Raw genomic sequence first — 24,580 nt, forward strand, 5'->3', positions numbered from 1 at the left:
TGAATCTGAATTTGCATCAGATCACATCATAGACCAGGGGTGGACAAACTTTTTGGCCTGAGGGTCACATCTGCGTGGGGAAATTGTATGCAGGGCCATGAATGTAGGGCTGGGGCAGGGGGTTGGGGTGTGGGAGGGAGTGCGGGGTGTGGGATGGGGTGTGGTGCACAAGAAGGGGCTCAGGGCAAGAGGTTGGGGTGCAAGAGGGCTGCAGCAGGGGGCTCAGGGCAGGGGGTTGGGGTGCAGGAGAGGTTCGGGGTGCGGGCTCCGGGTCAACGCCGCTTACCTTGAGCAGCTCCGGGGTGGCAGCGGGGCTAAGGCAGGCTCCCTGCCTGCTCTGGCTCTGCGCCACTCCTGGAAGTGGCCAGCATGTCCGTTTGTGGCTCCTGGGAGTGGGGTGGGGCAGGAGGCTCTGCCACATGCTGCCCTCCCTGTGGGTACCACCCCCGAAGCTGCCATTGGCCACAGTTCCCTGTTCCCGGCCAATGGGAGCTGCAAGGGGCAGTGCCTGCAGGTGAGGACAGCGCATGGAGCCCTCTGGCCTCCCTCCCCCAGGAGCCACCGGGACATGGCTTCCGGGAGTGCCACTGGGCTGGGAAACCCGTGGGCCAGATTGAAAGCCCTGATGGGCTGGATCCAGCCTGCAGGCGGTAGTTTGCCCTGTCATAGGCTCATAAGACTGAAAGACGGACCTCTCACTGTCCTAGAGGTGAATACAGGATTTTGCTTCACTGTACATATTACCTACTTTGTGAGCCACTCCAGCTAAAGTAATTTGAGCAATTAAACCAGGTAAAATTGTTGAAGCTGGTGTTCTTGGGCTGTTGTCTATTCCTTTCTCATGAGCTTCCACTTACCAACAGACATCCCCCTGAGCCTTCTCTCCAACTGTGCACAGGCTGAGGTGATAAGGTGGATCTGAAATGGCCAGTAAAAAGCACCAAAGACTGCTGATGGAGTATTTCTCCTCAAATAAATTGGAGGATCTCTCTCCCACAGCAGAAATGCTAATGAAGCTTGTTAACTGAGGGCTTTCCTTGTGCTGGAACTTGGCTTCAAATCACACTGATGCATTTTTCAATTAGGCCATCAAGCAGACATGGGTACCTGAACAATGCAGATACCTAATAACAGTCTGTTTCCATGTAGATGTTACATCACCTTGGCCCAGGCCCTGGGAATGAACATGGGTGGAGCACCTGCTGGACCTGCAGGGACAGGCAAAACTGAAACTACTAAAGATATGGGGAGATGCCTTGGTAAATATGTAGTGGTCTTCAACTGTTCAGACCAGATGGATTTCAGAGGACTAGGAAGAATCTTCAAAGGTGAGAATTCCCATACTTAGAAGTCTCAAATTGAGACACCCCTTTGTAAAAAAAAATCTAGTACATACTCAACCATTATGGTCTACCGTTTACATTAGCAGTCAGTATTCTACAATAAGTTTTTCTCATGTAGACCAGCTTCAAAGACAAGATAAAGGTTCCTGTATTAATAGTAGTTTTCCTATTAAAAGGATATGGCTCAACAGAAACCTTTCTGACTAGGTTTTGTGGTGACTTTTTTAAAAGGAAATTTGAGCTTTCCATTAGACTGTTCAGAGGTTTCTTTCTGTTCAAGGTCTTGCTCAGTCTGGCTCCTGGGGCTGCTTTGATGAATTTAACCGTATCGACTTACCTGTATTATCAGTAGCTGCACAGCAAATTGCAATTGTGTTAACATGTAAGAAGGAGCGTAAAAAGAACTTTCTATTTACTGATGGAGATAATGTGGAAATGAACCCTGAATTTGGAATATTTCTTACTATGGTAGGTACTTTGAGGGGGTATGAGATTTCAGTAATAATACCACAGTGTCACTGCTTACAATTTGGTACTTTTACTGTATTTACTAACTTCCCCCGCCCCTGGTGCTGAAATCACTAGTCTCCTAAAACTAATTTCCTGTCTGAGAAGTAATCCTTGTTATAAAGCTGATTTACAGGCTTGAGTTTCAATTATTCCAGATCAAATGTGCACATTTCACGGGTAAACCTATTTCTACTAGTAACTACCCATTCAGATTCAACCTGGGATTTGAAAGTCAACTAGTGATATTTATTCTTGTGACCTATAATCTGTGTGTTGCCAGCCAAATTATACCCTCTGATATCTGTGCGATAAGATTACCTTTAACAGGTTGGCAGAAGTGTAGCTGATTAAAACTGGGTAAATAATTCTGATGCACAAGAATAAATAAAATCCAGCTCTTACCTGTTTAACTGTGTTAGCTATGCAATGCTAAAGGGAATAAGAAGTACTAAGACAAAGTAGTCAGTAATCATACATGATTCCATATGTGCATTTTCAGTCATATCTGTGGGTACTTCAGAGTGCAAACATGTATTAAAGCCAAACTCTGGTAGTACATCAAAAATCCTGTGTAGAGTTTGTCACAAATACTTTAATAATAGTTAATATTTTGGTCTAACTTCTGTAGAATTATCTTTGCTTATTTATCTTGTTACATTTAATGAAGTCAACTACAAACTCTTTCCTCATAATCAGAACCCAGGATATGCTGGGCGACAAGAGTTGCCTGAAAACTTGAAGATAAACTTCCGTTTAGTGGCCATGATGGTTCCTGATCGTCAGATAATAATTCGTGTCAAGCTGGCTAGCTGTGGATTCATAGATAACATTGTACTGGCAAGGAAATTCTTTACTCTGTACAAGCTGTGTGAGGAGCAGCTATCTAAGCAGGTGAAGCTGCCGGAAAACTACCTCTCAAAAGATTTTTAATCTAATGTTTAAGACTGGAGAGTCACAGAGCAGAGAAGTGGGGCTAATTGGTGTTCATCAACACAAACAAAACCCAGTTTTGTTGGTGTTGGTGCTCTGTTTTCCATGAGGTTTTACCTTCTATTCTGAGTTTACTGCTTTCTGTGCAAAGATGTGCTACTGAGCCATGCCCCATTTACGATTCAAATGTGACTCTAATGAGCAGAGGCAGATTAAGACTAATTGGGGTTTATATGTTCGCAAATGCTTGCTCTGTAAAGCAATAGTTCAAGGATCTAGTTTATTTTATGCTTCCTAATTTAGTGCTGTATGTTCAGGAATTCTTCTTTTAAGAAGTGCCCACCATGTATCGAAGGATGCCTTTTTAAAAATAAAAGTAAACTCAATCAGGCCATGCTTTCCCCAAAAAGGTCCCAAAACAAACAAAAGCACCTCCTGCAAAAGTGTTCAAGGCACTCATGCCTCTATCCTTCAAATGCTACCTCACTGATTTTGTACTCCATGGGGATCCCAGAAAACACTGGCCTCCTCTCATGTAGATAGCAAACTTGTGTGAAGTAAGGGTCCTTCTTCAGGCCTCATGGATCCTACCTTAAAGCACTTCTGTAGATGAACTGTGAAGGGGACTCTATATAGTCTCCCTTCCCCGCAGAACACTGGAAGGGTTTTGGTAGCTGGCCTTGACCAAAGACCTCATGGCATCCTCATGGAGGAACTTTTGCCACCTAAATCATGGAGAAAAAACACTTAATTTACTCATTGTGGTTCATACTGTATGTAGCGAAGCGAGACTCGCCAGTGCAGCACCTCCTGCTGGTTGTCCTGGGAATTAGCTCTTCAGCCTCTAGAGCACCCTCTGCTGGTCTCGTCTGCCCTAGGCCCTGTGTCCCTCCCAGACCCTGATACCCTTTATCCTAGGGTTCTGCCCCCTGCAGTACCCCCATGCGCTGGGTCTCCCCTCCCAGGGGAACCCCCAACCCTCTACACCCACCTTGCATCAGTGGCTACTGCCAGTTGTCATCTAGCCCCCTCTCACTGGGGCAAACTGCAGTCTGTAAAGGCCACTCATCATCGGTAAGGGGGGTTTGGACCAGCTGCCTCTGCCTAACCCCAGATTGTACCTCTGCAGCCCGAGTACCTTCTTCAGGCCTTGCACAAGGCCTGCAGCCTGGGGAGTTACCAGGCTGGAGCTCCCTAGTGTCTCTTGCCTTTCCTCATCACTACTCTACCTCAGGTACCCTTCTCTCCCAGGCAGCCAGGTCCTTCTCTCTCCAGAGCTAGAGAGAGACTGACCCAGCTCCTCCCTGAACACTTATAACAAGGCCAGGTGTGGCCTGATTGGGGCGTGGCCCCCGCTGTGGCTGCTTCCCCAATCAGCCTAGCCTTTTCTCTAGGAGCGGGGTAACTGCCCTACTATGCTGTACATCTTTGCCATGAATGAGTTTTTAAATACCGAGTGAAATTGTTCCCTGACTTGCATCCTGAACAAATCCGATTGTTTGCTTACTAGCATATGTACATGAGGTGGATGTCTTTTTAATTTATGTTCATAAATCAAATATGGGTATTGGGAGAGTGACCTTTTTTGTACCTAAATGGACTGGTCTCCTAGCCCACAACAGTGGTGTAAACTAATATAAATACTACTACTCTTAATTTCAAAATGGTCAAACTAAACAGGAATCTTGGTCTTCATTACCATTAAGTGAAAGTGTACTTTTAATATAAAAGAACAAGACAAAGAAAATACATAACTTTACCCCTCCACTGAGGTGTCCTATGAATACTATTACTGCTACAGTACTTCAGGTTCTGACCGAGTATCTATTGCTGTTTAAACTTAGTTTGCTACTGCCATGAACCTTAACCCTTCTACATGGCACTCATGCTCTAAGAGAGCAAGAAAAACAGCCTCTTGGGAGATTCATTTGATAAAATTTAGCACTTAAATTGAGCTTCTCATTCATAGATCTGTGCTTTACAGAGGTGGGTAAATATCATAATCCCCATTTAACAGCTGGGCAAACTGCAACCCAGAGGTGAGGTAACTTGTGCAAGACCACGCAGTCAAAAGGCAATCTGTATGTTGGATGTCAGGTGGATTTATACAGTAGAGGTCCCCCCAGGTTTGTTACATTTGCTGTGAATCTTTTTTTTTTAAGAAAGGTGGATTGTTTAATTTTTCAAACTTATCACACCTCTTAGGTGCATTATGACTTTGGTTTGAGGAATATATTGTCAGTGCTGCGTACGCTGGGGGCAGCAAAAAGAGCAAACCCCACTGATACAGAATCTACTATTGTCATGCGTGTTCTGAGAGATATGAACCTTTCTAAATTGGTAAGTCATGTAGCTCTAAATGTTGTATAATTGTCTTTAAGTCAAACATCTAACTTTCTTATTTGATAAACCAATGTATAAGCTGACAGTCAAGAGGGCCGCTTTAAGATTGGATGTGGCTCTGTGTGATCTGGTTATTCAGATACCTTTCTGAGCAGTGGCTTAGAAATGCTGCATCCTCTTGTTGGCATCATTCAGGGTTTTGCCTTGGTTCTTCTGCCTTTGTAGGCAATCTCCTCATTCCCATGGTTTCAGCTACTGCTTCTAGGAATGGTACCCAGCTCCGCTTCTCCACACTTGAGTTGTAGTCTTCTGTCCAGTTCTTAACTCAAACTGGTTGTGGTGCCATATTGAGGTCCAACCACTATTTCAAAAGCAAAGTGTTCAAAACGGAATAATTTTGATTTCCTTCTAATTTCTCTCCATCATTTCCTTACTCTGTCGCTGACAAACTGTATTACAATTACCATGCCACAGACTTGCACCCTTGTGTTAATTGTCTGCTTCCCTGTGTCTATCCAGATTCTAGTAAAGGCCTATCAGTCATTTATAATATCACTACAATCTGTACTTTTATATATGACTAAAATCATAGGGCATGTTTTGGTTTTCTGTTAACAGTAATTTATGGCCATTAGGCCTACTTGCAATTTCACTTCTTCCATCTCCAGTATATCTGGATTCTTCTCTCTGCATCATCCCACACACCTGGAAATCTAATCGGATTACTTCTGTCTTTTCAGGGATTTCTAGGCCCATGGTATAGTGCAGAGTTTGACCTTAAAGCACCATTGGTTATGCTAGATTGCATTTGTCGTATTTTCCTCATGGTTTTCTAATTTTTGTTAGATTGATGAAGATGAACCCTTGTTCTTGAGTCTGATTGAAGACCTGTTTCCAAGTATACAGCTTGACAAAGCAGGCTATCCAGAACTAGAAGCCGCCATCAACAAACAGGTAATAAGGCATCTTTTGATGCATGGTATTTTCCCAGCTTGACAAAAGGAGCAGGAGAACGTGGTTGTGTGCAGAGTATAAACAAAGTAATACATTAGTATAATCAAACCCTTTTGAAAATGAATAAATTCCATACAGGAAGAATAAGTTTACTGAGTGAAAATAAATATTGGATAGTAACATGCTCGTGAATCTATAGTAATGTCACTTAAATTCATGAATGCTAATTTCAATGACCTATAAAGTAACTCTTCGGAGGCTGACATTTGTCATTCTTGTTCTCAGCCCAGAAGTGAATTGCTGTGGAAAGTTAGTTAAAAAATAAAACACCTGAGTATGTAAAGAATATTTTTCTCCAGCGGACATTTTCAGATGTTTCACCTCTCTCAGATAACTCAAAACCCTCACACTTGTCATATATGCAGTCATCAATAAGAACTTTCCTGAGTAGTATAAATCCAAATGAATAGGCATGTTGAATTTGGGCCCAATGCTGTAACTAGTCCTCAGCTTCTTTTCTCAGCTGTTATTTGTCAAAACTTCCTGACTATCCATCTAAAATACTACATTCTGCATGAGAAGTACATTTTTTTTACCAATTTAAATACTTAGCTATGCTCACCTAGTTATATTTGATACATGCATATGAGAGTATAAAGGTCAATTGGGTCCTCCCATAATACGCAAACAAGAGAGCATTCAGTGAAATAAACACATGCTGTTCTTACAGTGGGTAAGGGGAACTATTTTACAATGTGTAATAAAACTTGTGAAACAGAAAATCATCAGATACTTTTGCCAAACAGCCTGAGTTTAAAACAGAACATAAGCTTGCATAAATGAGAATCTTTGGCTAAAATAAGACTGGGATTATTTAGGCTGCAGAGAAGAATGAGGGGGGATTTGATAGCTGCTTTCAACTACCTGAAAGGGGGTTCCAAAGAGGATGGATCTAGACTGTTCTCAGTGGTAGCAGATGAAAGAACAAGGACAATGGTCTCAAATTGCAGTGGATTTAGGTTGGATATTAGGAAAAAGTTTTTCCCTAGGAGGGTGGTGAAGCACTGAAATGGATTACTTAGGGAGGTGTTGGAATCTCCTTCCTTAGAGGTTTTTAAGGTCAGGCTTGACAAAGCCCTGGCTGGGATGATTTAGTTTAGCTTAAGCAGGGGGTTGGACTAGATGACCTCCTGAGGTCCCTTCCAACCCTGATATTCTATGATAAATAATTCTAAGGGCTCTGATTGTTTTGCTTCAGAAAGGCTGAGTTTTCCAATGGATAGATCAGAGGACAAGGAGACTAAAGTCCTGTTTTCTTAACGTGAGCTTTTTACTAGTTGGTTTTGACACAGGGAAAATCACTTAACCCCTCCCTTTCTCAGCTTACTTGTCTGTAAATGGATATAATACTTATTTCTGAGGTGTGTTTGAAACTTAAATATCTTAGACTTTGAGATTCTTGCATGATATTAAAATGCTAAGTGTCTTTTCAGGGCAAAAACTAATCACAAGCTCATGTCAAAGGGAAAATGCCCTTCCTCCCAAGTTCTAGTATGGTGGGGTAGAAAAGGGTGTTTCAAGTGGTTGAGAGCCAAGTACTTTTATCCCTGAAATTTCTAAAAAATTGTAAAAAGAACTAGGAGTACCTGTGGCACTTAGAGACTAACAAATTTATTTGGGCATAAGCTTTTGTGGGCTAAAAACCACTTCATCAGATGCATGCAGTGGAAAATACAGTAGGAAGATATATATGTATACACAGAGAACATGAAAAATGGGGGTTGCCATACCAACTCTAACGAGACTAATCAATTAAGATGGGCTATTAGCAGAAGAAAAAGAACTTTTCTAGTGATAATCAGGATGTCCCATTTCAAACAGTTGACAACAAGGTGTGAGTAACACTTCCTGGACGCTACAGTGCTAATAAGCGGTGGTCACATAAACACCACCCTATACCGGAAACCTACTGACTGCTATATTTACCTACATGTCTCCAGCTTTCATCCAGACCACGCCACACAATCCATTGTCTACAGCCAAGCTCTAAAATACAACGGCATTTGCTCCAATCCCTCAGAGAGAGACAAACACCTATAAGATCTCTATCAAGTGTTCTTAAAACTACAAATACCCACCTGCTGAAGTGAAGAAACAGATTGACAGAGCCAGAAGAGTACCCAGAAGTCACCTACTACAGGACATGCCCAACAAAGAAAGTAACAGAACGCCACTAGCCGTCACCTTCAGCCCCCAACTAAAACCTCTCCAGTGCATCATCAAGGAACTACAACCTATCCTGAAGGATGATCCCTCACTCTCACAGATCTTGGGAGACAGTCCAGTCCTCACTTACAGACAGCCCCCCAACCTGAAGCAAATACTCACCAGCAACCACACACCACAAAACAAAAACACTAACCCACGAACCTATCCTTGCAACAAAGCCCATTGCCAACTCTGTCCACATATCTGTTGAAGGGACACCATCATAGGACCTAATCACATCAGCCACACCACCAGGGGCTCATTCACCTGAACATCTACCAATGTGATATATGCCATCATGTGCCAGCAATGCCCCTCTGCAGTGTACATTGGCCAAACCGGACAGTCTCTATGCAAAAGAATAAATGGACACAGATCAGACGTCAAGAATTATAACATTCAAAAACCAGTCGGAGAACACTTGAACCAACCTGGACACTCAATTTCAGACCTAAGAGTTGCAATTCTTCAACAAAAAAACTTCAGAAACAGACTCCTATGAGAAACTGCAGAACTGGAATTAATTTGCAAACTAGACAGCATTAAATTAGGCTTGAATAAAGACTGGGAGTGGATGGGTCATTACACCAAAGTAAAAACTATTTTCCCCCTACTGTTACTCACACCTTCTTGTCAACAGTTTGAAATGGGCCATCCTGATTATCGCTACAAAAGTATTTTTTCCTCCTGCTGATAATAGCCCACCTTAATTGATTAGTCTCATTAGAGTTGGTACGGCAACCCCCATTTTTCATGTTCTCTGTGTATACATATATGTCTTCCTACTGTTTTTTCCACTGCATGCATCTGATGAAGTGGGTTTTAGCCAATGAAAGCTTATACCCAAATTTGTTAGTTTCTAAGGTGCCACAAGTACTCCTTGTTCTTTTTGCTGATACAGACTAACACGGCTATCACTAAAAAATTGTAGTTTAGTGAAACAAGAGAGGGTAGGCCAGATCTTATAACTGTCTTTATAGATGCCAGTTTGGGGATGTGACTCCCATTATTTAATCACAGGATGTTTGTTTTTTTTTTGTAATGCTCTCGGGGACACCATGATTAAAGACAAATAATCACAACTAACTGATTATTGTATGATTCAAGAGAAAAATAACAATACAACAAAACAAATAGAACAGAAAAAATAAACAATGGGTACTTCAGATACAATCTCTTCTGCACATTTCTCTGTAGAGATATATCAACAGAGGTTACACCTTCTGAGACTGGTGAGAGTCTACCCTGGTGAGAATGCTCTCCTCTAGGTAAACAAAAACCGAAGTACATTATTCCCCAACTCAGTAATGAGTCCAGTCTCAGTGTATCATAGATTACTAAAATGGGTTATAGTTGGGCAGTTCACGAATGGGCAGAGATAAGTCATCGTTACTAAGGTTACATCTACACTACCTGCTAGGGGCATGATTTCCCTTGCTCACGTAGACATACTCACATTAGCTTTCCTCAAGCTAGCATGAGTATAAATAGCAATGTAGCCAAGGTAGCACTGATAGAGGCAGTGGAGGCATGGCTGAGCTATGTAGAATATAATACCCCTGAAAACAGTGGGTATGTACTCAGCACGGCTCACCTCAACTGTAGCTACAATGTTATTTATACTCCTACTCTCTCCATGAGAGTTAATGGGGTATGTGCCCATGAGCAGGAGACTCTCACCCCTAGCTCATAGTGTAGATGTAGCTATGTCTTAAGAAACTGAAGAGTTTTTGACTTAGTGACTTAAAAGAAACCATCCCAAGGAGCCATCCTGAGACAGGCAAATTAATGAATATTAAAAATCTTAAATTCAAATTAAATCCCACTATTTCTGTTTACCAAGATGAGCATAAGTCTCTATGTCACAGAATGGCTGTTTCTTTCATGGAAGTTGGGCCCAGCCTCACCTTCCAGTTGAAACGGATCAGCTAGAGATCAGGTGATTATAAAAGTCAGCAAGTAGGCCGGATAGAGGGAGAGCTGCAGAGAACTGGAAGGCTCCTGCAGGAGACTGTGGTGCAGACTGGCCCCTGTAGTAGGTCCAGGAACAGCATATGATTCTCAGGCAATTGGCCTGTACAGTGGAAACCCAAAGGGAATAGATAGGTCCCTGCAGAAGACCCCAGATTAGGGTGAAGGAATGACTGATGTTTTGAAATAGTTTTATGTAGAAGAAATAAAGTTGCAGCCCTAAGAAAAAGGGCCTGAAGAACACTCTGGTATGGTGTCAAACCTTTCGGGGGGGCGTGAGAAAGGCCAGCAGTTCCATACACCTCTTTAGGAATGCGCAGTCTAAACGATTGGGTATTTAACAGAAGAAGCTGTTAGTACCTTATGTTATCGTAGCATTCCAATTTCTTAGTAAAATCATTACAAGAAAATCTTAAATCTTATCCCTTTGTAGCACTTCTGCAGATTCCATCTCACCCATGAAACTGAAGTCTCAGTCATGTCATGTTGCAGAGGCAGTGTTGGCCTGCAATGTTGCCACTGCTTTGTTCTTCTTGCTGCCTTGTTGCTGTTTGCTTGTTTGCAGTGATGAAATGAACAGTTTGAGCTGAGTTCAGTGCTGAGAATGAGTGCTATGACGTTAGGAGCAGAGCATGCAGCTTGCTTTCTGAATTCAGAGACATTTACATTCTTCTTTCATAATTTCATAGGAGGAAGAAAATGCACTTCTTTCAGCCACTGTCACCATCTGGCTCAACATGTTTGTGGGCTGGTCTTGTTTGCTTATTCGTGAGCTGAAGATACTATCTGCTAATGCATATACAGCAGGGTTCTAATTGCCTTTGTCTTAGTGGCAGAAAATCTCAGAATGTCTTTAAAAGTTGTAGTTTTAACTTTATTTCATTCAGTCCTTTTTCTGTGGTAACTTTAGTTTCATCAGGTCTTAATAGGAGCTGAAATTCTATTTCAGAAGAGTCCAACTCTCTTAATTCCTATATAAAGATCTTTCATGTTTCAAGTTAGTGTTTTCTAAACTTAAAATATTCTTAGCGACTTTAAACTTGAAGAGTCATCAAAGAAGACATTGACCTTAATCTTTGGAAAGGGGGTTCTTGTCTTTTTGTGTTTGGTAGGGAGTTGCACAAGCATTCGTTAAGGAGTGGCTGCAGATGCTGGTAAGGAGGAGGTATTGTTTCATGGTCTCTGTGTATATAATGTCTTCTGCAGTTTCCACAGTATGCATCCGATGAAGTGAGCTGTAGCTCACGAAAGCTTACGCTCAGATAAATTGGTTAGTCTCTAAGGCGCCACAAGTACTCCTTGTCTTTTTGCGAATACAGACTAACACGGCTGTTACTCTGAAACCTGTCATTAGAAAGTGTAGATATTGATGCTCAGATTTTTCAACTGCTTGATGAGGATGGTTTTAGAAGTTTCGGACACTGTTTGAATGTACCAGGCACCAATTTTACATTTGCCACCAACACGCAGGATACCAGAATGGTCCTTTAGTAAAGTCTCACTGGTCATTTCCCCTTCAGTAGCAGAGTGATCTTTGGAGACTTCAGTGCACAAGTAGGAAAGTTTAATTACCCCTGGGCAAGTATGCTTGGGAAGCTCAGTGTTGGGCAGAAGAACAGGACAGGCAGCAACTGCTGGAATTTGTGGCTGCCAATGACATAGTGATGACTCACTTACTGTTCCATCACTCAAAGATTCACAAACAGGCCTAGTACAGCCCAGCTGGTTTCACTAGCACTATTATTGATGATGTCCTCATTAATCATCACTGGCAGTCAATAGTCCTGGATGTATGAGTTTGCAGGGGTGCTGAACTTAACACCCATCATTAGCTTCTGTTGCCTCCGACTTTGAAGACTGCCGGTTAATGGGCCAAAATGGGTCAGTCAACCAAAAATGTTTGTTACAGCTGAGCTATCAGGCAGCTCTCTGTTCTGAACTGCTTAAGGCCATCAAAGCATTAGAGACCGAAGTCTCCCTCCCTCCCGCATCTGATGAGGAATAGTGTTGTTTCAAGTTGTTAGTGCTGCCTGATGTCAACTCAGTGCTGGATCCCCTGCCCTTCAAATGCTATCCAGAGATTGTGAGGAGATGCTCACTGCAGTCAAAGGTAGAAAAAAAGAGAGGCTACAATCTTCTTCAAAAATATGTTTGTCAAGAACAAAAACAAAGGCTGAATGGGACATACTTTGGGACGTTGTCAAGTCACTGTGTAAGAAAGATGAGGAATGCCAGTGGTCATCTCAGGCAGCTAATTTAGAACAGGTTGCAGAAAGGCACAATCTCCGCACCCTCTATTCACAGTGTCTGTGAGGGAACATGACCCCAGCTTGTTAAGTTAAATATTGAGGTGGCCGCATCAGCCAGAGTCTGCTGGATCAGTTCCAATAATGGGAGGTTCATTTCAAGATGATCCTTTGTTGTCCATCCCCCTGTAGTCCCTTCTCCATTTGAAGAGGGGCAGGATGTTACAGTAGAGCTGCCTTCCTTCAGCTGAGAGATCTGCATCACAGTCCATAAAGTCAAGTTTGGAAAGGCACCAGAGGTTTGTAACCTCATCCATGGGTTGTAAAAGACAGGATTGTTGTATTGTTGTACTGTGGCTGAATAGGTTCCTCCAGACCATATGGCACACTAATATTCCTGTTGACTCGAAGAGGGCTAATCTGCTTGTGTTCAAAAAAGGGCGATAAGGCTGGATGTAGCATCTATAGTCAGAGCCAGGGCAAGTTTTTTTGCGTCCCTGTTAATGTCTTGATTCAGTGATGCAGTTTGTGGCAAAGGCTGGGATACTCAATGTGGTCAACCAGATCTTATCTAGAGAGTTTTTTGAGAAGATGGCTGCATTTAATAAGCCGTGAGCTGCACTTTTTACAGACTTACATCAGGCCTTTGGTTCAGGGCATTGAGCAAGTTTGTGGGATCAGATGAGGTAGGCATTGATAGGTTGGTGGATAAGCTTCAGAAAGCAGGTGCCAGTGTTGACAGGCTGACCGCCATTCTGCATTGAGATCTCCAATATGGTAATGACATTGTATTGTTGGCTCAGTTGGAAACGCTGCCGCTGATAGTTGATCTGGTCAGGCAAAAAGCAGTGCACGTTGGCCTGATTGTTAATCTGGATAAATCTGAGTCCCTGGCCATTAACATCAAGCAGGCTCCAGCTCCAGATTATAACCAGCTCAATATTAACCCATCCAGATGGGACATCAGGAATGTCAAATACTTGGTAAGTGTCAAGCAGTGCTGGAGGAAGTTCAAATGATGTGGATGCTTGTATAGCAGCAGCTGCCACCATGTTTCATGTCCTTCAGCTGCCTCTGTGCGGGTGTTGTGACATCAAGCTTGCTATGAAGCTGCAGATCTATCGAGCCACAGTTATACCAACTGTCATATGGAAGTGAAACATGGGCACTGAGGAAGGCTGAAGAATGTGAAGAATCGAAGACCAACAAATTCCGAGGTGTGTACACCAAGGAAGCCACTATACAGCTGGCAATTTTATGGGTGCCAAAAGCTTTGATGGCACAATAACATTGCCAGTGATGGACACACTAAGTATTCTGCCAAACTACCGTAAGTATCTAGCCAGAGATCGATCCATGTGGTGCTTGATCCGCAAGGGGGCCACGTCCCTTGGGGATGTCCCATTACGATGACTGTCAGATAACTAATTTCCCAACGAAATTAAATATTTTTATACTCATATGGCTTCTTTCATTAATGAGTTACAGTGTCAAATGACCGTGCTGTATTTGTACATAAAATATCTTACCATTCAAGTAAGAGCATAAACAAGAAGTTTTTATTTGGATTTAGATGTAGCACATTTACAAATATACATCTCAAAAAAGCTTATGCCATTTTAATCATTTAATGACTAAACAAAAGTTTTCACTTTTTAAGCTGCAACATGGGGTTAGAAGTAACCAAAGCACTTCCCATCTGTATGTGTTCTCTTAAAAGCTAAGTGGAGACTTCAGAGTGCCTATAAAAGGCAATAAGACTTCTTAAATCCTTTGTCTGGGTTTAAACTGAGGAAATGAAGAGAAGAGGGTGAAAAGACCTCTTTTTTTTTTTTATGTGTTTTATTGCTCTGAAATCATATCCTAGGCATAATTTATCTTGAACAGAGAATAACCTCACATTCTTTTAAACAAGCTACCATTTATATCATTTCAACTTGTAGTTCTATATAAAACATGAATCCTAACTTAATTTTTGAAAATGTAGTATAAAAATAGTATAGGATGTTAAACCAAAATAATCTATAAATTTGCATTCCAGAGTCAGGGTAATAAACATTGCTTTTTCTTCTTTGACACTGAGGGAACCTCTATTGTTGATTAAAAAATAGATTTCCTCAGAATTTCCTTAGCTTGAACCTTTCCTATAATTAAATAACTAACATGCTTATGTTTTTATTTGCTTATCACATTCTCCAAAATCATGTCTATGAAAATAATTGTATCTGCTACAATGCAGTAAAGATACAGGCAAGTTTGTAACAACCTAACATTATAACAATAAATTATCATTCATTTTTTGCATCAATATTGAAGTTTGCCCCTTCAGTATTAAAACTTATTTGTTGTTGGAATTGTATGTTTTCCACAAATCATATGACATTGGCCACTGTGGAAGATGGGATACTGAGATCCAGTGTAGAAACTGTTGTGTTACTTGGCTTCAACCAGTGCTCTTTTAGAAGTACTGAAACTTAATAAAAATTAAATATGATCAGGATCTTGTAATGCGTATATACCTTGAATCTGATTAGCGAATTGTTCTGATTCATAAAAGAAGCAATAGTTTGGATTTATGTCAATATCCACAGGTTGAAGAAGCTGGCCTAATTAGTCATCCTCCCTGGAAACTGAAAGTTATCCAGCTGTATGAAACGCAGAAAGTAAGGCATGGAATGATGGCCTTAGGTCCTAGTGGGGCAGGTAAAAGTACTTGCATCCACACTCTGATGAAATCCATGACAGGTATGGAGCCATTTGTGTTATGTAAAGCAGATTTACAATTCTGTTATTCTTGCAAATAATTTACAATGTTTACTTTTAACAAAGGGGATAAATCATTGTAAGGATGAAGTTCAGTGTATGGTGCCCTAGTGCACAAATCTTCATGTGTGAGTAGTAACAAGGGTTACTTCTCTAAATTTTAAGCAGAATATTAAAACAAATTAGGAAGGAAAAACTGATAACATCTTGGAGAAGATCTCATGTACTTGTATTACATTCAGCTTACCAGTATGAGCGTCAGAGACTTTCATTTAAGAGATGTGCAAAATAAGGAACACAAAGGTTGGAAGGGTGGGTAGGTGGGTGTATTGTCTCAAAAGACAGAGCTGAAGAAATGTTGAAGATTCCCTTAATGAGGAATAATTGTGGAAGATGATCAAACAGGCACAGTGCAAGGATTTTTAACAGCATAAGATGTTGTTCATCTTTGTCTCCAGAAATCTACCTTATTTTCTCATAGCCCTGGTCTACTGGTAGCTGAAGTCGACATACTTAGGTCGACTTACCGTGGTGTCTTCACCGCAGTGAGTTGACTGCTGCTGCTCCCCTGTTGACTCTGCCTGCACCTCTCGCGGTGCTGGAGTACAGGAGTCAACGGGAGAGCACTTTGGGGTCAATTTATCGCTTCTAGACTAGATGTGATAAATCGATCCCCGCTGGATTGATCACTGCCTGCCAATCTGGTGGATAGTGAAGACATACCCATAGTTCTTAATTATGACCATTTCCACTTCTTGCCTCCATTTCATACTCTCAGGGTTCCATATGTTGGCCATCTTCTTTCTAGTCAAAAGAAGGGTTTGATGGGCTTTTGGATTCTGTGATTTAAAACTTTAATATTTGGGATGGAGAGGTATCTGTTTTGAGGCAATTTTTCCCCATCTTCTGTTACAAAACTAAGCATGTTGCTTCTGCAGCTTTCTCCATATTTGTTGTCCCTGGAAGGAACTGTCTGGAGCCAAGACTTTAAATCCAGGTCTTTGATATGGTAAATAAGAGCATTGTCACTAGACCTTTGGGACTGACCCTCAGTCTTATGTTTTAAGGACACTACATTTCAGACCTGACCTCCAAGGACCAACACTCGTACAAATTGTGTCTTCAGTTCCTTAGCTTCACAAAAGCATCTCTTGAAAATGCAGTGAATTTCTACTTGTAAATAGTGTAGATAAATGCCTGGATAACTTTATGCATGCACATGCAGTTAATAGTACATAATATAAATAGTAATGGTACAGAAATACTATCCAAGGTGTGCACAAAAGTAACAAACATAACCTAACACTAGTTTAATTCAAGAGTGAAACGTCTTCTTTCTTATTCCTCTATGCCAGTTGATAGTTATCTGTTGCTGTAGATGGCTTTGTGAGGCTATTTATTACCTGACTACTTCACAGCATTGGTTTTATATGATTCCTGATAGACTTGCCAAGTTGCCTGTGAAGATGTAGTGTAAAGGAATAGTTTTGAAGAGAGAGGACAAACTGTAATACACTTCCATGCAATATCTTGGTTCAGTTAAAGCCAGCATAAAATAAAAAGAAAAGGAGTACTTGTGGCACCTTAGAGACTAACCAATTGTCTCTAAGGTGCCACAAGTACTCCTTTTCTTTTTGCGAATACAGACTAACACGGCTGTTACTCTGAAACCTGTCATAAAATAAAATTAATTTAATCTTTTAATTTTGGCTCTCGCTGAGAAAAGAACTCAAAGGCAATATGGCAAACCTTCTTAGAGTTTTTGGTATGTTTCTGCAGAACATTTTACTGAGTATTGCCAAGATACAGATGATGCAGCACATCTGTCCGTCTGAATATCTGAAGTAATAATGCCCACAGATGACTGTATACTGCAGTAGTTTTGTCAGGTCATGATTTGCAAAACTGCTTAATTTTTTATACAGCATTAAAATTTTACACTTCTGGGCACTACTGGTATTAAAAATGAAAAATTTCCTTCTTGCAATGCAAGTCATATTTTTAAAAGTCCATTGTCTATACTTTACTCAGGATTATTAGAGCTAAGATTTTGTTACATCTTTACTGCTGATCAAACATTAGACATTTTTGGAAAATGAAACATAGTCTTGTATTAATAAAGGGATTTTAAAGGTCAGATGTTGGTGATATGAATGCATTCCCTGTGGCTGCTTGAGAAGTTCTGTGATCATGCAACTACAATTTAATTGGGTTAGTCCAAGATGAGCAAGAACATATTGCAGAAAATGAGGGAATGTAGAGAATAAAGTTTCTGTGTGGTACTTCAAGCACAAGATATAGAAAAGTACATTGAAAATTAAAGGCATTGGAACTATGTAGTTTAAAGAATCACCACCTTAAATAAGGCCTTGAATACATGTCATCATGTTGTTGTGCTCTCCTTTACTTGTCAATGCATGGATTTCTCCTTTACATCATACCTGGAAGGAGTACTTTATTGTTAATTTTTGACAGCTCTAATTATCAACTTGATATACAAGAAGAAATGAATTTTCAAAGTAATCTTGCAGTTCTGATAGTAGTAAACCACTAACAACCGTAAAATTTTGTGTGGTAAATTAGTGTAATGCCGTACCATGACATTTGGCTTGAAATACCAAAGGTTGACAGATTGATTTGACCTTTGTAGATTGCGGACAGCCACACCGTGAAATGAGAATGAATCCCAAAGCTATCACAGCACCTCAGATGTTTGGTCGCCTTGATGTAGCAACCAATGACTGGACAGATGGGATTTTCTCCACTCTGTGGAGGAAAACTTTGAGAGCCAAGAAAGGTAAATCACACAACAAAAACAAACAAAACACCACATGTCCCATCACCCCCAAACCAGTGAACCAACCAAAGCATTAATCAAAAAGCTGTTTTCAAGCAAATAACTAATATGGTTTCAAAAGTAAGACCTCCTTGCATGGAGACATAATCACTACTCAGAATGTGTTATCTTCAGGTTGCAAAATGGCAAATTCTATTCCACTAATTTTCCCAATCCTTTCTTTGAAGGATTGATCATAGGATTAAAGAGGAGGTATCCCTTTGTGTAATTTTGCACCTGGTGCTGGACGTTAAGGGAATGGCTTTGAAAAACATACCCTGTTCCTTTCTGTGTTTGTGTACCCATGTTCACAGGCACTTGGGATTTCAGTGTGTAAAGGATACAAAGGAAAAACCTTGCCTGGCCACACTATCCATTTTTAGGCAGAAACATTCATTTATTTCAAAGGAGACTTGTATTGAGCCCCATATTATAAACTTGTTGTATATTAATTTACTTGACTACTCAATTTTCTAGTTCAAAAACTGGGTCACTGGTGACTACAGTCAGGTAGTATTTGGCTATTGAGCAGTCATTTCTCTATAGATAAAAATTGTAAGTAGTGATCAGACATTATTTAAGGTAAATTACTGTAGTTGAAATTTGGTAGTATTGTCTACAGATTAACTGGCCTAAAAAGACTTTCACAATATTGCAAATGGCTCCTATCTAAGACTGATTATTGTGCTTCTGCAAGACAAAAAACAGTTGAAATAAAGACCGATCCAACTCCCAATAAAGTAGGTGGAAAAATGGCCATAAACTCCAATGGGAGCTGGATCAGAATGATAGAAGTTAGTGTAAAATTACATGAAATTGTGCCTAACAATTTTCTGACAACTTGTATTAACTAGTATTTCCTACCTAGTCTAGGGATTGTTGTTTGAGCATCATCAAAACCTTTGGAACCAGAAGATTTGTATTCTTATTTTTTTTTTTAAAGTACAGGATTTCTACCCTGAGTTTTGATGATTTAATTAAATGGGAGTTTATATGAAGAGCTAAAATTCTTAAGATGGGAGATAGTAAAAATCCATGAATCTGTTGACCAGAATGTTACAAGCATTACCAGGTGTTCAGCAGATAATGCTACCTTTATGTGTTGTGGGACAGATAAGCATTTGGATATGGACAACAACCGATCAAATGTTTTATTTCAAACTGGTAGAAACAAACTGAATCACAACAGTTTCTTTTGTATTTCTTGTTGTTACAACAATTAGACTTAGTGTGCAATATTCTAAAGTGTAATTAGATAATGCTTGTGAGACCATATGATTTGCTTCATAGACATGTTCTTTGGATTGCAGGTGAGCACATCTGGATAGTTCTTGATGGTCCTGTTGATGCTATTTGGATTGAGAACCTGAACTCTGTACTGGATGATAATAGAACCCTAACACTAGCTAATGGAGACCGTATTCCGATGGCACCAAACTGTAAAATAGTGTTTGAGCCTCATAATATTGACAATGCTTCCCCTGCTACTGTGTCAAGGAATGGCATGGTTTTCATGAGTTCATCAGTTCTCAACTGGAGCCCTGTTCTTGAGGTATGGTCCACAATAATTAGATGATTCAGTATATTGGTAGAAGTATTAATGAGGTATATTTAATGAGTGTTGAATACCAATGATTTTCAAGTAGTTCATTGTGTTTAGGTTATAACTTGGGGTTATTCATTTTATCCAGTATGTTTATTCAGTTCAAACACTGGGTAAATGCATTAATTGTAGTCTCTCTTAGACATACTGCCAGCTGATCAATTAACATAACTATGCCCCAGGTGATGGTATTGAATACTGAAAGATTTAAGTCTTTAGAAGCTTGGGTGGTCTATTACACTTTCCATTTTTTCATTCTGGAATTTCAGTCTATGTTTAAGAATATGGAACCTAAAGCCAAATTCCTAAAGCTATATTTAGGCTCTTAAAGGGCCTGGTTTTCAAAAATACCAAGCACCCAATAGCTCCTAGTGCAGTGAATCTACTTCAGACAAGGTAAGGGTTGGGGAGAGGGCAGCATGGATATACTCTGTGGTGCTGTGTTCCTCCATGTCTTCCTATTCCCTCTTCAGCTTCAAGACAAGTATCACATCAGCCCACCTAAAGGACCTTTCCCCCTTCCTAGAACTAAGCGTAATGGAACCAGTACATTTGGCTCTTTAACAATTCCTCTGATTTATCCACAGAAATCCCTGGTACCAGTATTAGCTAATTGACAAAACAGGTATTGTTTGTCTTAGGTGTTCCTGAAGGTTTTGATATTGACCATAATTACATTGAAGAGCAGGAACTTATCTGTATTTAGTCTTCAATGGTTTACTTAAAGCCTTACTTGCTGGAGAAGGTTCACAGCACCCTCTCAATACTTCAGACGCACAGTTTGGAAATAAAGTTGATGAGCTCTTTGATTCCCTTTGGAGGTTGGTCAACTCAGATCGAAAGAGGAAGAGTCAATCTTCCCAACAGGGAAAACTTGACAAGATCCAAACTCTGATTTTTATGGTGTCATAGAACTGTTAGCCATTCAATAGCAATTCCTGGATGTGTGAGTCTCTATGTGGAAAGGTGACTCATTGGGCAAGATTACACAGGAGAGCTTCAGGGGTCACTTTTAACATCCTGGAATCATTCCCAACAAGAAATGTGGAGGGAAATGCAGATAACATAGCGATCATTTCATTGTCCTGATGGAAACAGGATGCCCATGTGATTTCTGGATCCTCCATTCACAGTCTGGACCTCAAACTTCTGACCATGGATGATGACCTCTTAGGGAAGGTGAGGTCAGAGGGCTCAGAGCATTAATTTATTACATATAAGGACAATCCAGTCAGGCCTTCTGGACTGAGGATCACCTAATGAAGTAGCATATCCTGATCCAGTCCAATGGTGATATATGTAAACTGGCAAAGTGGCACTGACAGCAGATCTAAACATAAAATCAATACACTTCATTTCCTGTGCACTTAATGTACATATGTTAAATGTAACAAAAGAGGTAAGCCAGTCTGTTCACAAATAGCCTGTAGACACTCATAAACTGATGCTTAATCAAGAAGTTTTTATCTGATCATCAGGAACTTTGGCTATCTCCTGACGAACATACACACCTTCTTTTGAATCATGAACTTGGCAGCTCTTCACCAGGGAAAAATGATCACTGGGAACAATTGCTTTCTCTCACAAATGGAAATTTCCCTTGTATGTACATCCTTCAACTTCTGGGAAGAATCATAGAGTCATAGAATATCAGGGTTGGGAGGGACCTCAGGAGGTCATCTAGTCCAACCCCCTGCTCAAAGCAGGACCAATCCCCAACTAAATCATACCAGCCAGGGCTTTGTCAAGCCTGACCTTAAAAACCTCAAAGGAAGGAGATTCTACCACCTCCTTAGGTAATGCATTCCAGGGCTTCACCACTCTCCTAGTGAAAAAGTTTTTCCTAATATCCAACCTAAACCTCCCCCACTGCAATTTGAGACCATTACTCCTTGTTCTGTCATCTGCTACCACTGAGAACAGTCTAGATCCAGAAGCTCATAAATCAGAAGCTTAAATAAGAGGAAATGGCTATCATATTCACTGTCCCCAAATTGGTCGTGAGAAACAAAGCTTCAGACAATGGAACTCTTAACCCATCTTTTCAGTAGAAAAGGATCTCTTATCCTATTTGGGATTACCTGATCCTATATCTTGGCTCTTGATTAACAAATCCTAACTGAGATTTCTGCCAGGTTACAAGCTCCTACCATCCTGCAGAATTTCCATCCCTTTTGTTCTACCCTAGAGTATGGATCAAATGGTTCACATCTGAGTCAGGAGGGGGAAATTAACCCAGAAACGAACAGCTGCTCTTGACTTCTTAATGGATGGACTTTGGGCCATAAGATTGTATCTTTCACCACAGAGTTATGTGGTATTATGAAGGCAAATTGATCCTAATCTCTGGTAGATTACCAGTTTGGGGTGGTTCCTCAAGGCAACAAGCCTATATAAACTAACAGTTAAAACTATTTCTCTGGCCTTAGACCTGACCATAATATTACCAACTCTCATGATTCAGCCATTGAACCAATAGCATCTATTTATTCTCCAGCACATCTATTTATACTTTCTTCTCTTCATGTGCCAGTATATTTATGCCTGTATCTGTAATTTTCACTCCATGCTTCTGAAGAAGTGGGTTTTTTACCCACGAAAGCTTACGCCCAAATAAATTTGTTAGTCTTTAAGGTGCCACCGGACTCCTCATCATTTTTGTGGATACAGACTAACACGGCTACCCTCTGATATATAGTCATATTGTGTCTCTATAAAGGTATGCTTCCTGGCTGCAGTCAATCAGCACAACAGTCAGATGTCTCTGCTGTTAGTAGTCATGATTCTTACTATATCTTCCAAGAGTGTAGGGCAGTTCTTCATGTTCCTGGGACATTTACTGTCAGATTTGATAATTTTTTTCCATAACCAAATTAAAATTATTTTTCTCTATGCCTAAATACTTCTTTATCCCTGAAGGAAAAAACATGGCATGTGCTAGATATAAGAAGAGCTATTAAAATTATTATTAGCAGAACTAACACATTCAGGAAATAATAAACTTGAATGGTTTCTTTCCATTCTAAATCTCTTGGCCTGAAAACATCTGAATCTGCCATAGGTATTTGGAGAGAGTACTGCATTGCTAAAGTATATACAACTACAGATACACTGAAAATTTAGCTTCTTCTTAACTTATTGTAGTACTGTTCTGAACTATAAGCATCAAGTAGTGAATGCTGTATTGAAGTGTATTAAGGAGGGATATGTGAGGAAAAAGAGAAATTAGTATCTGGAGAAATATTAGCTTGGCGATGAGTCAGAGTACACAAAACCAGGACCTTGGTGAAAAAATGGAACTTTGGCCATCAATATTGGTGCACCAATTACTGTCACACACAGGAAAAATGAACTTGTAGGATAAAAGAAGAAATGGCAATAAACTCAGGAAAACCTGCACCAAAATAAAGTATACATACAAAAGCCTCAAGACTATCCTTTGGAACTACAGACAAATATCAAAGATGAAAGTATTTCTAGTAGAGCAACTTGGGGCTTTGCCATCCTTTATTACATAAGTATTTAAAAGGCAGTGATTAGCACAAGTATTTCTGTAAAGCTCTGACGTGATGTGTTGCATGTAGGGACATTCAAAAAAAGTGGATACTAAATTTTCTCCAATTTTGAACTAGTTTGAATACGAGAGGGAGGGAGTTGAATGAGGTACTATATATTTGTTGGAATCAATTAGACAGGGTATATTTTTACTGCCAAGAGATTAAAAAAAAAAAAGGCATTTTAAGACTGCATGATTGTCCTCTGATTGGCTTCCAGACATGCTCAGCTCAGTTATTTTGAACTTCCAAACTGGGTTCTGGGGGTAAATCTGGGTGGGTTCTGGTGTAGCATCTCACAAACGTAAATATTATTCAGGCTAAATTAATCCCTGAGTTCTACCTCTAACTCCATTTTTATATAGCCACTTTGCAGAGTTGAAATGCACTTGAAACAGCTATGCTGACTGAGAATTAAAGTGGAAGTTTTATCTCATGAGCAGTGATGAATGACTGGCTGTGATTTTGGCCCAGTTGTACTTTTTAATATGTGTGTGCAACTTCCTCTGGGAGTTATACATACACATGAATGCAGAATTTGGCCTTCTGTTTGCACCAACAAAGAAAGCTGAATCTCAGTAAGTCAGCATGTCACTTGAGTCTATTTTACTAAAATCTTGAGAGTGTTTAAAAATATTATGAAGACTTGATTTGAAATTAAAGGATATTCCCTCCCTCCTCCATGGATAATAGAGCTTTTTGAAAAAACGTTCTCCTCAAGAAGCTGAAATTCTGCGTCAGCTGTACACTTCATCATTCCCCGAATTCTACTACTTCAGCATCCAGACCTTGGAATATAAGATAGAGATGCTGGAGGCCTTTGTGATCATGCAAAGCATTAACATGCTGCAGGGACTTATCCCTCCGAAGGTAAGCTGGTCAATATTTTGCCAACTATTTATTCTGACTTACGTTGTTTCATGCTGCATGGGTACATATTAGAGAGCACACCAGGATAGTTAGAGAAGAGACATTCCTGTAAAGATGTGGGAGCTTAAAATATCTTACATGTGAGTACCTAGTTTCTGTTGAAAATGACACTTAGGATGGTCCATACTTATTTCAGTATGTTTATATAGTGCTTTTTCTGATATTTTTACAATGACAATTGTAAGAATACTTATGCGGCATCAGACAGCAGTCGCCCTAACTGGTGTTTTAATAACAGGAGTGACTGGATGGCTCACAGAATGGATAATGGACTGCAGGGCATTTCACTTATAATTTCTTAAATGCAGACGAAATGTTGAATGTGGTGG

General features: G+C 40.3%; 1 protein-coding gene across 6 annotated transcripts in view; it reads left to right on the plus strand.

The window, feature by feature from the left end:
* DNAH5 (dynein axonemal heavy chain 5) overlaps window positions 1-24,580 on the plus strand; it is a 307,171-nt gene that overhangs the window by 164,195 nt on the left and 118,396 nt on the right. For all 6 annotated transcript variants that reach the window (XM_073332323.2, XM_078851640.1, XM_078851639.1 and 3 more), the window contains 9 exons: window positions 1,150-1,328; window positions 1,624-1,811; window positions 2,550-2,744; window positions 4,989-5,123; window positions 5,973-6,080; window positions 15,157-15,310; window positions 17,979-18,125; window positions 19,475-19,716; window positions 24,015-24,191. In XM_073332323.2, coding sequence (XP_073188424.2) covers window positions 1,150-1,328; window positions 1,624-1,811; window positions 2,550-2,744; window positions 4,989-5,123; window positions 5,973-6,080; window positions 15,157-15,310; window positions 17,979-18,125; window positions 19,475-19,716; window positions 24,015-24,191 — 1,525 coding nt within the window. The remainder of the gene's footprint in view (window positions 1-1,149; window positions 1,329-1,623; window positions 1,812-2,549; window positions 2,745-4,988; window positions 5,124-5,972; window positions 6,081-15,156; window positions 15,311-17,978; window positions 18,126-19,474; window positions 19,717-24,014; window positions 24,192-24,580) is intronic.

This window comes from Lepidochelys kempii, chromosome 2 (assembly GCF_965140285.1).
Source record: "Lepidochelys kempii isolate rLepKem1 chromosome 2, rLepKem1.hap1, whole genome shotgun sequence".
In the NCBI taxonomy this organism is placed as follows: domain Eukaryota; kingdom Metazoa; phylum Chordata; order Testudines; family Cheloniidae; genus Lepidochelys; species Lepidochelys kempii.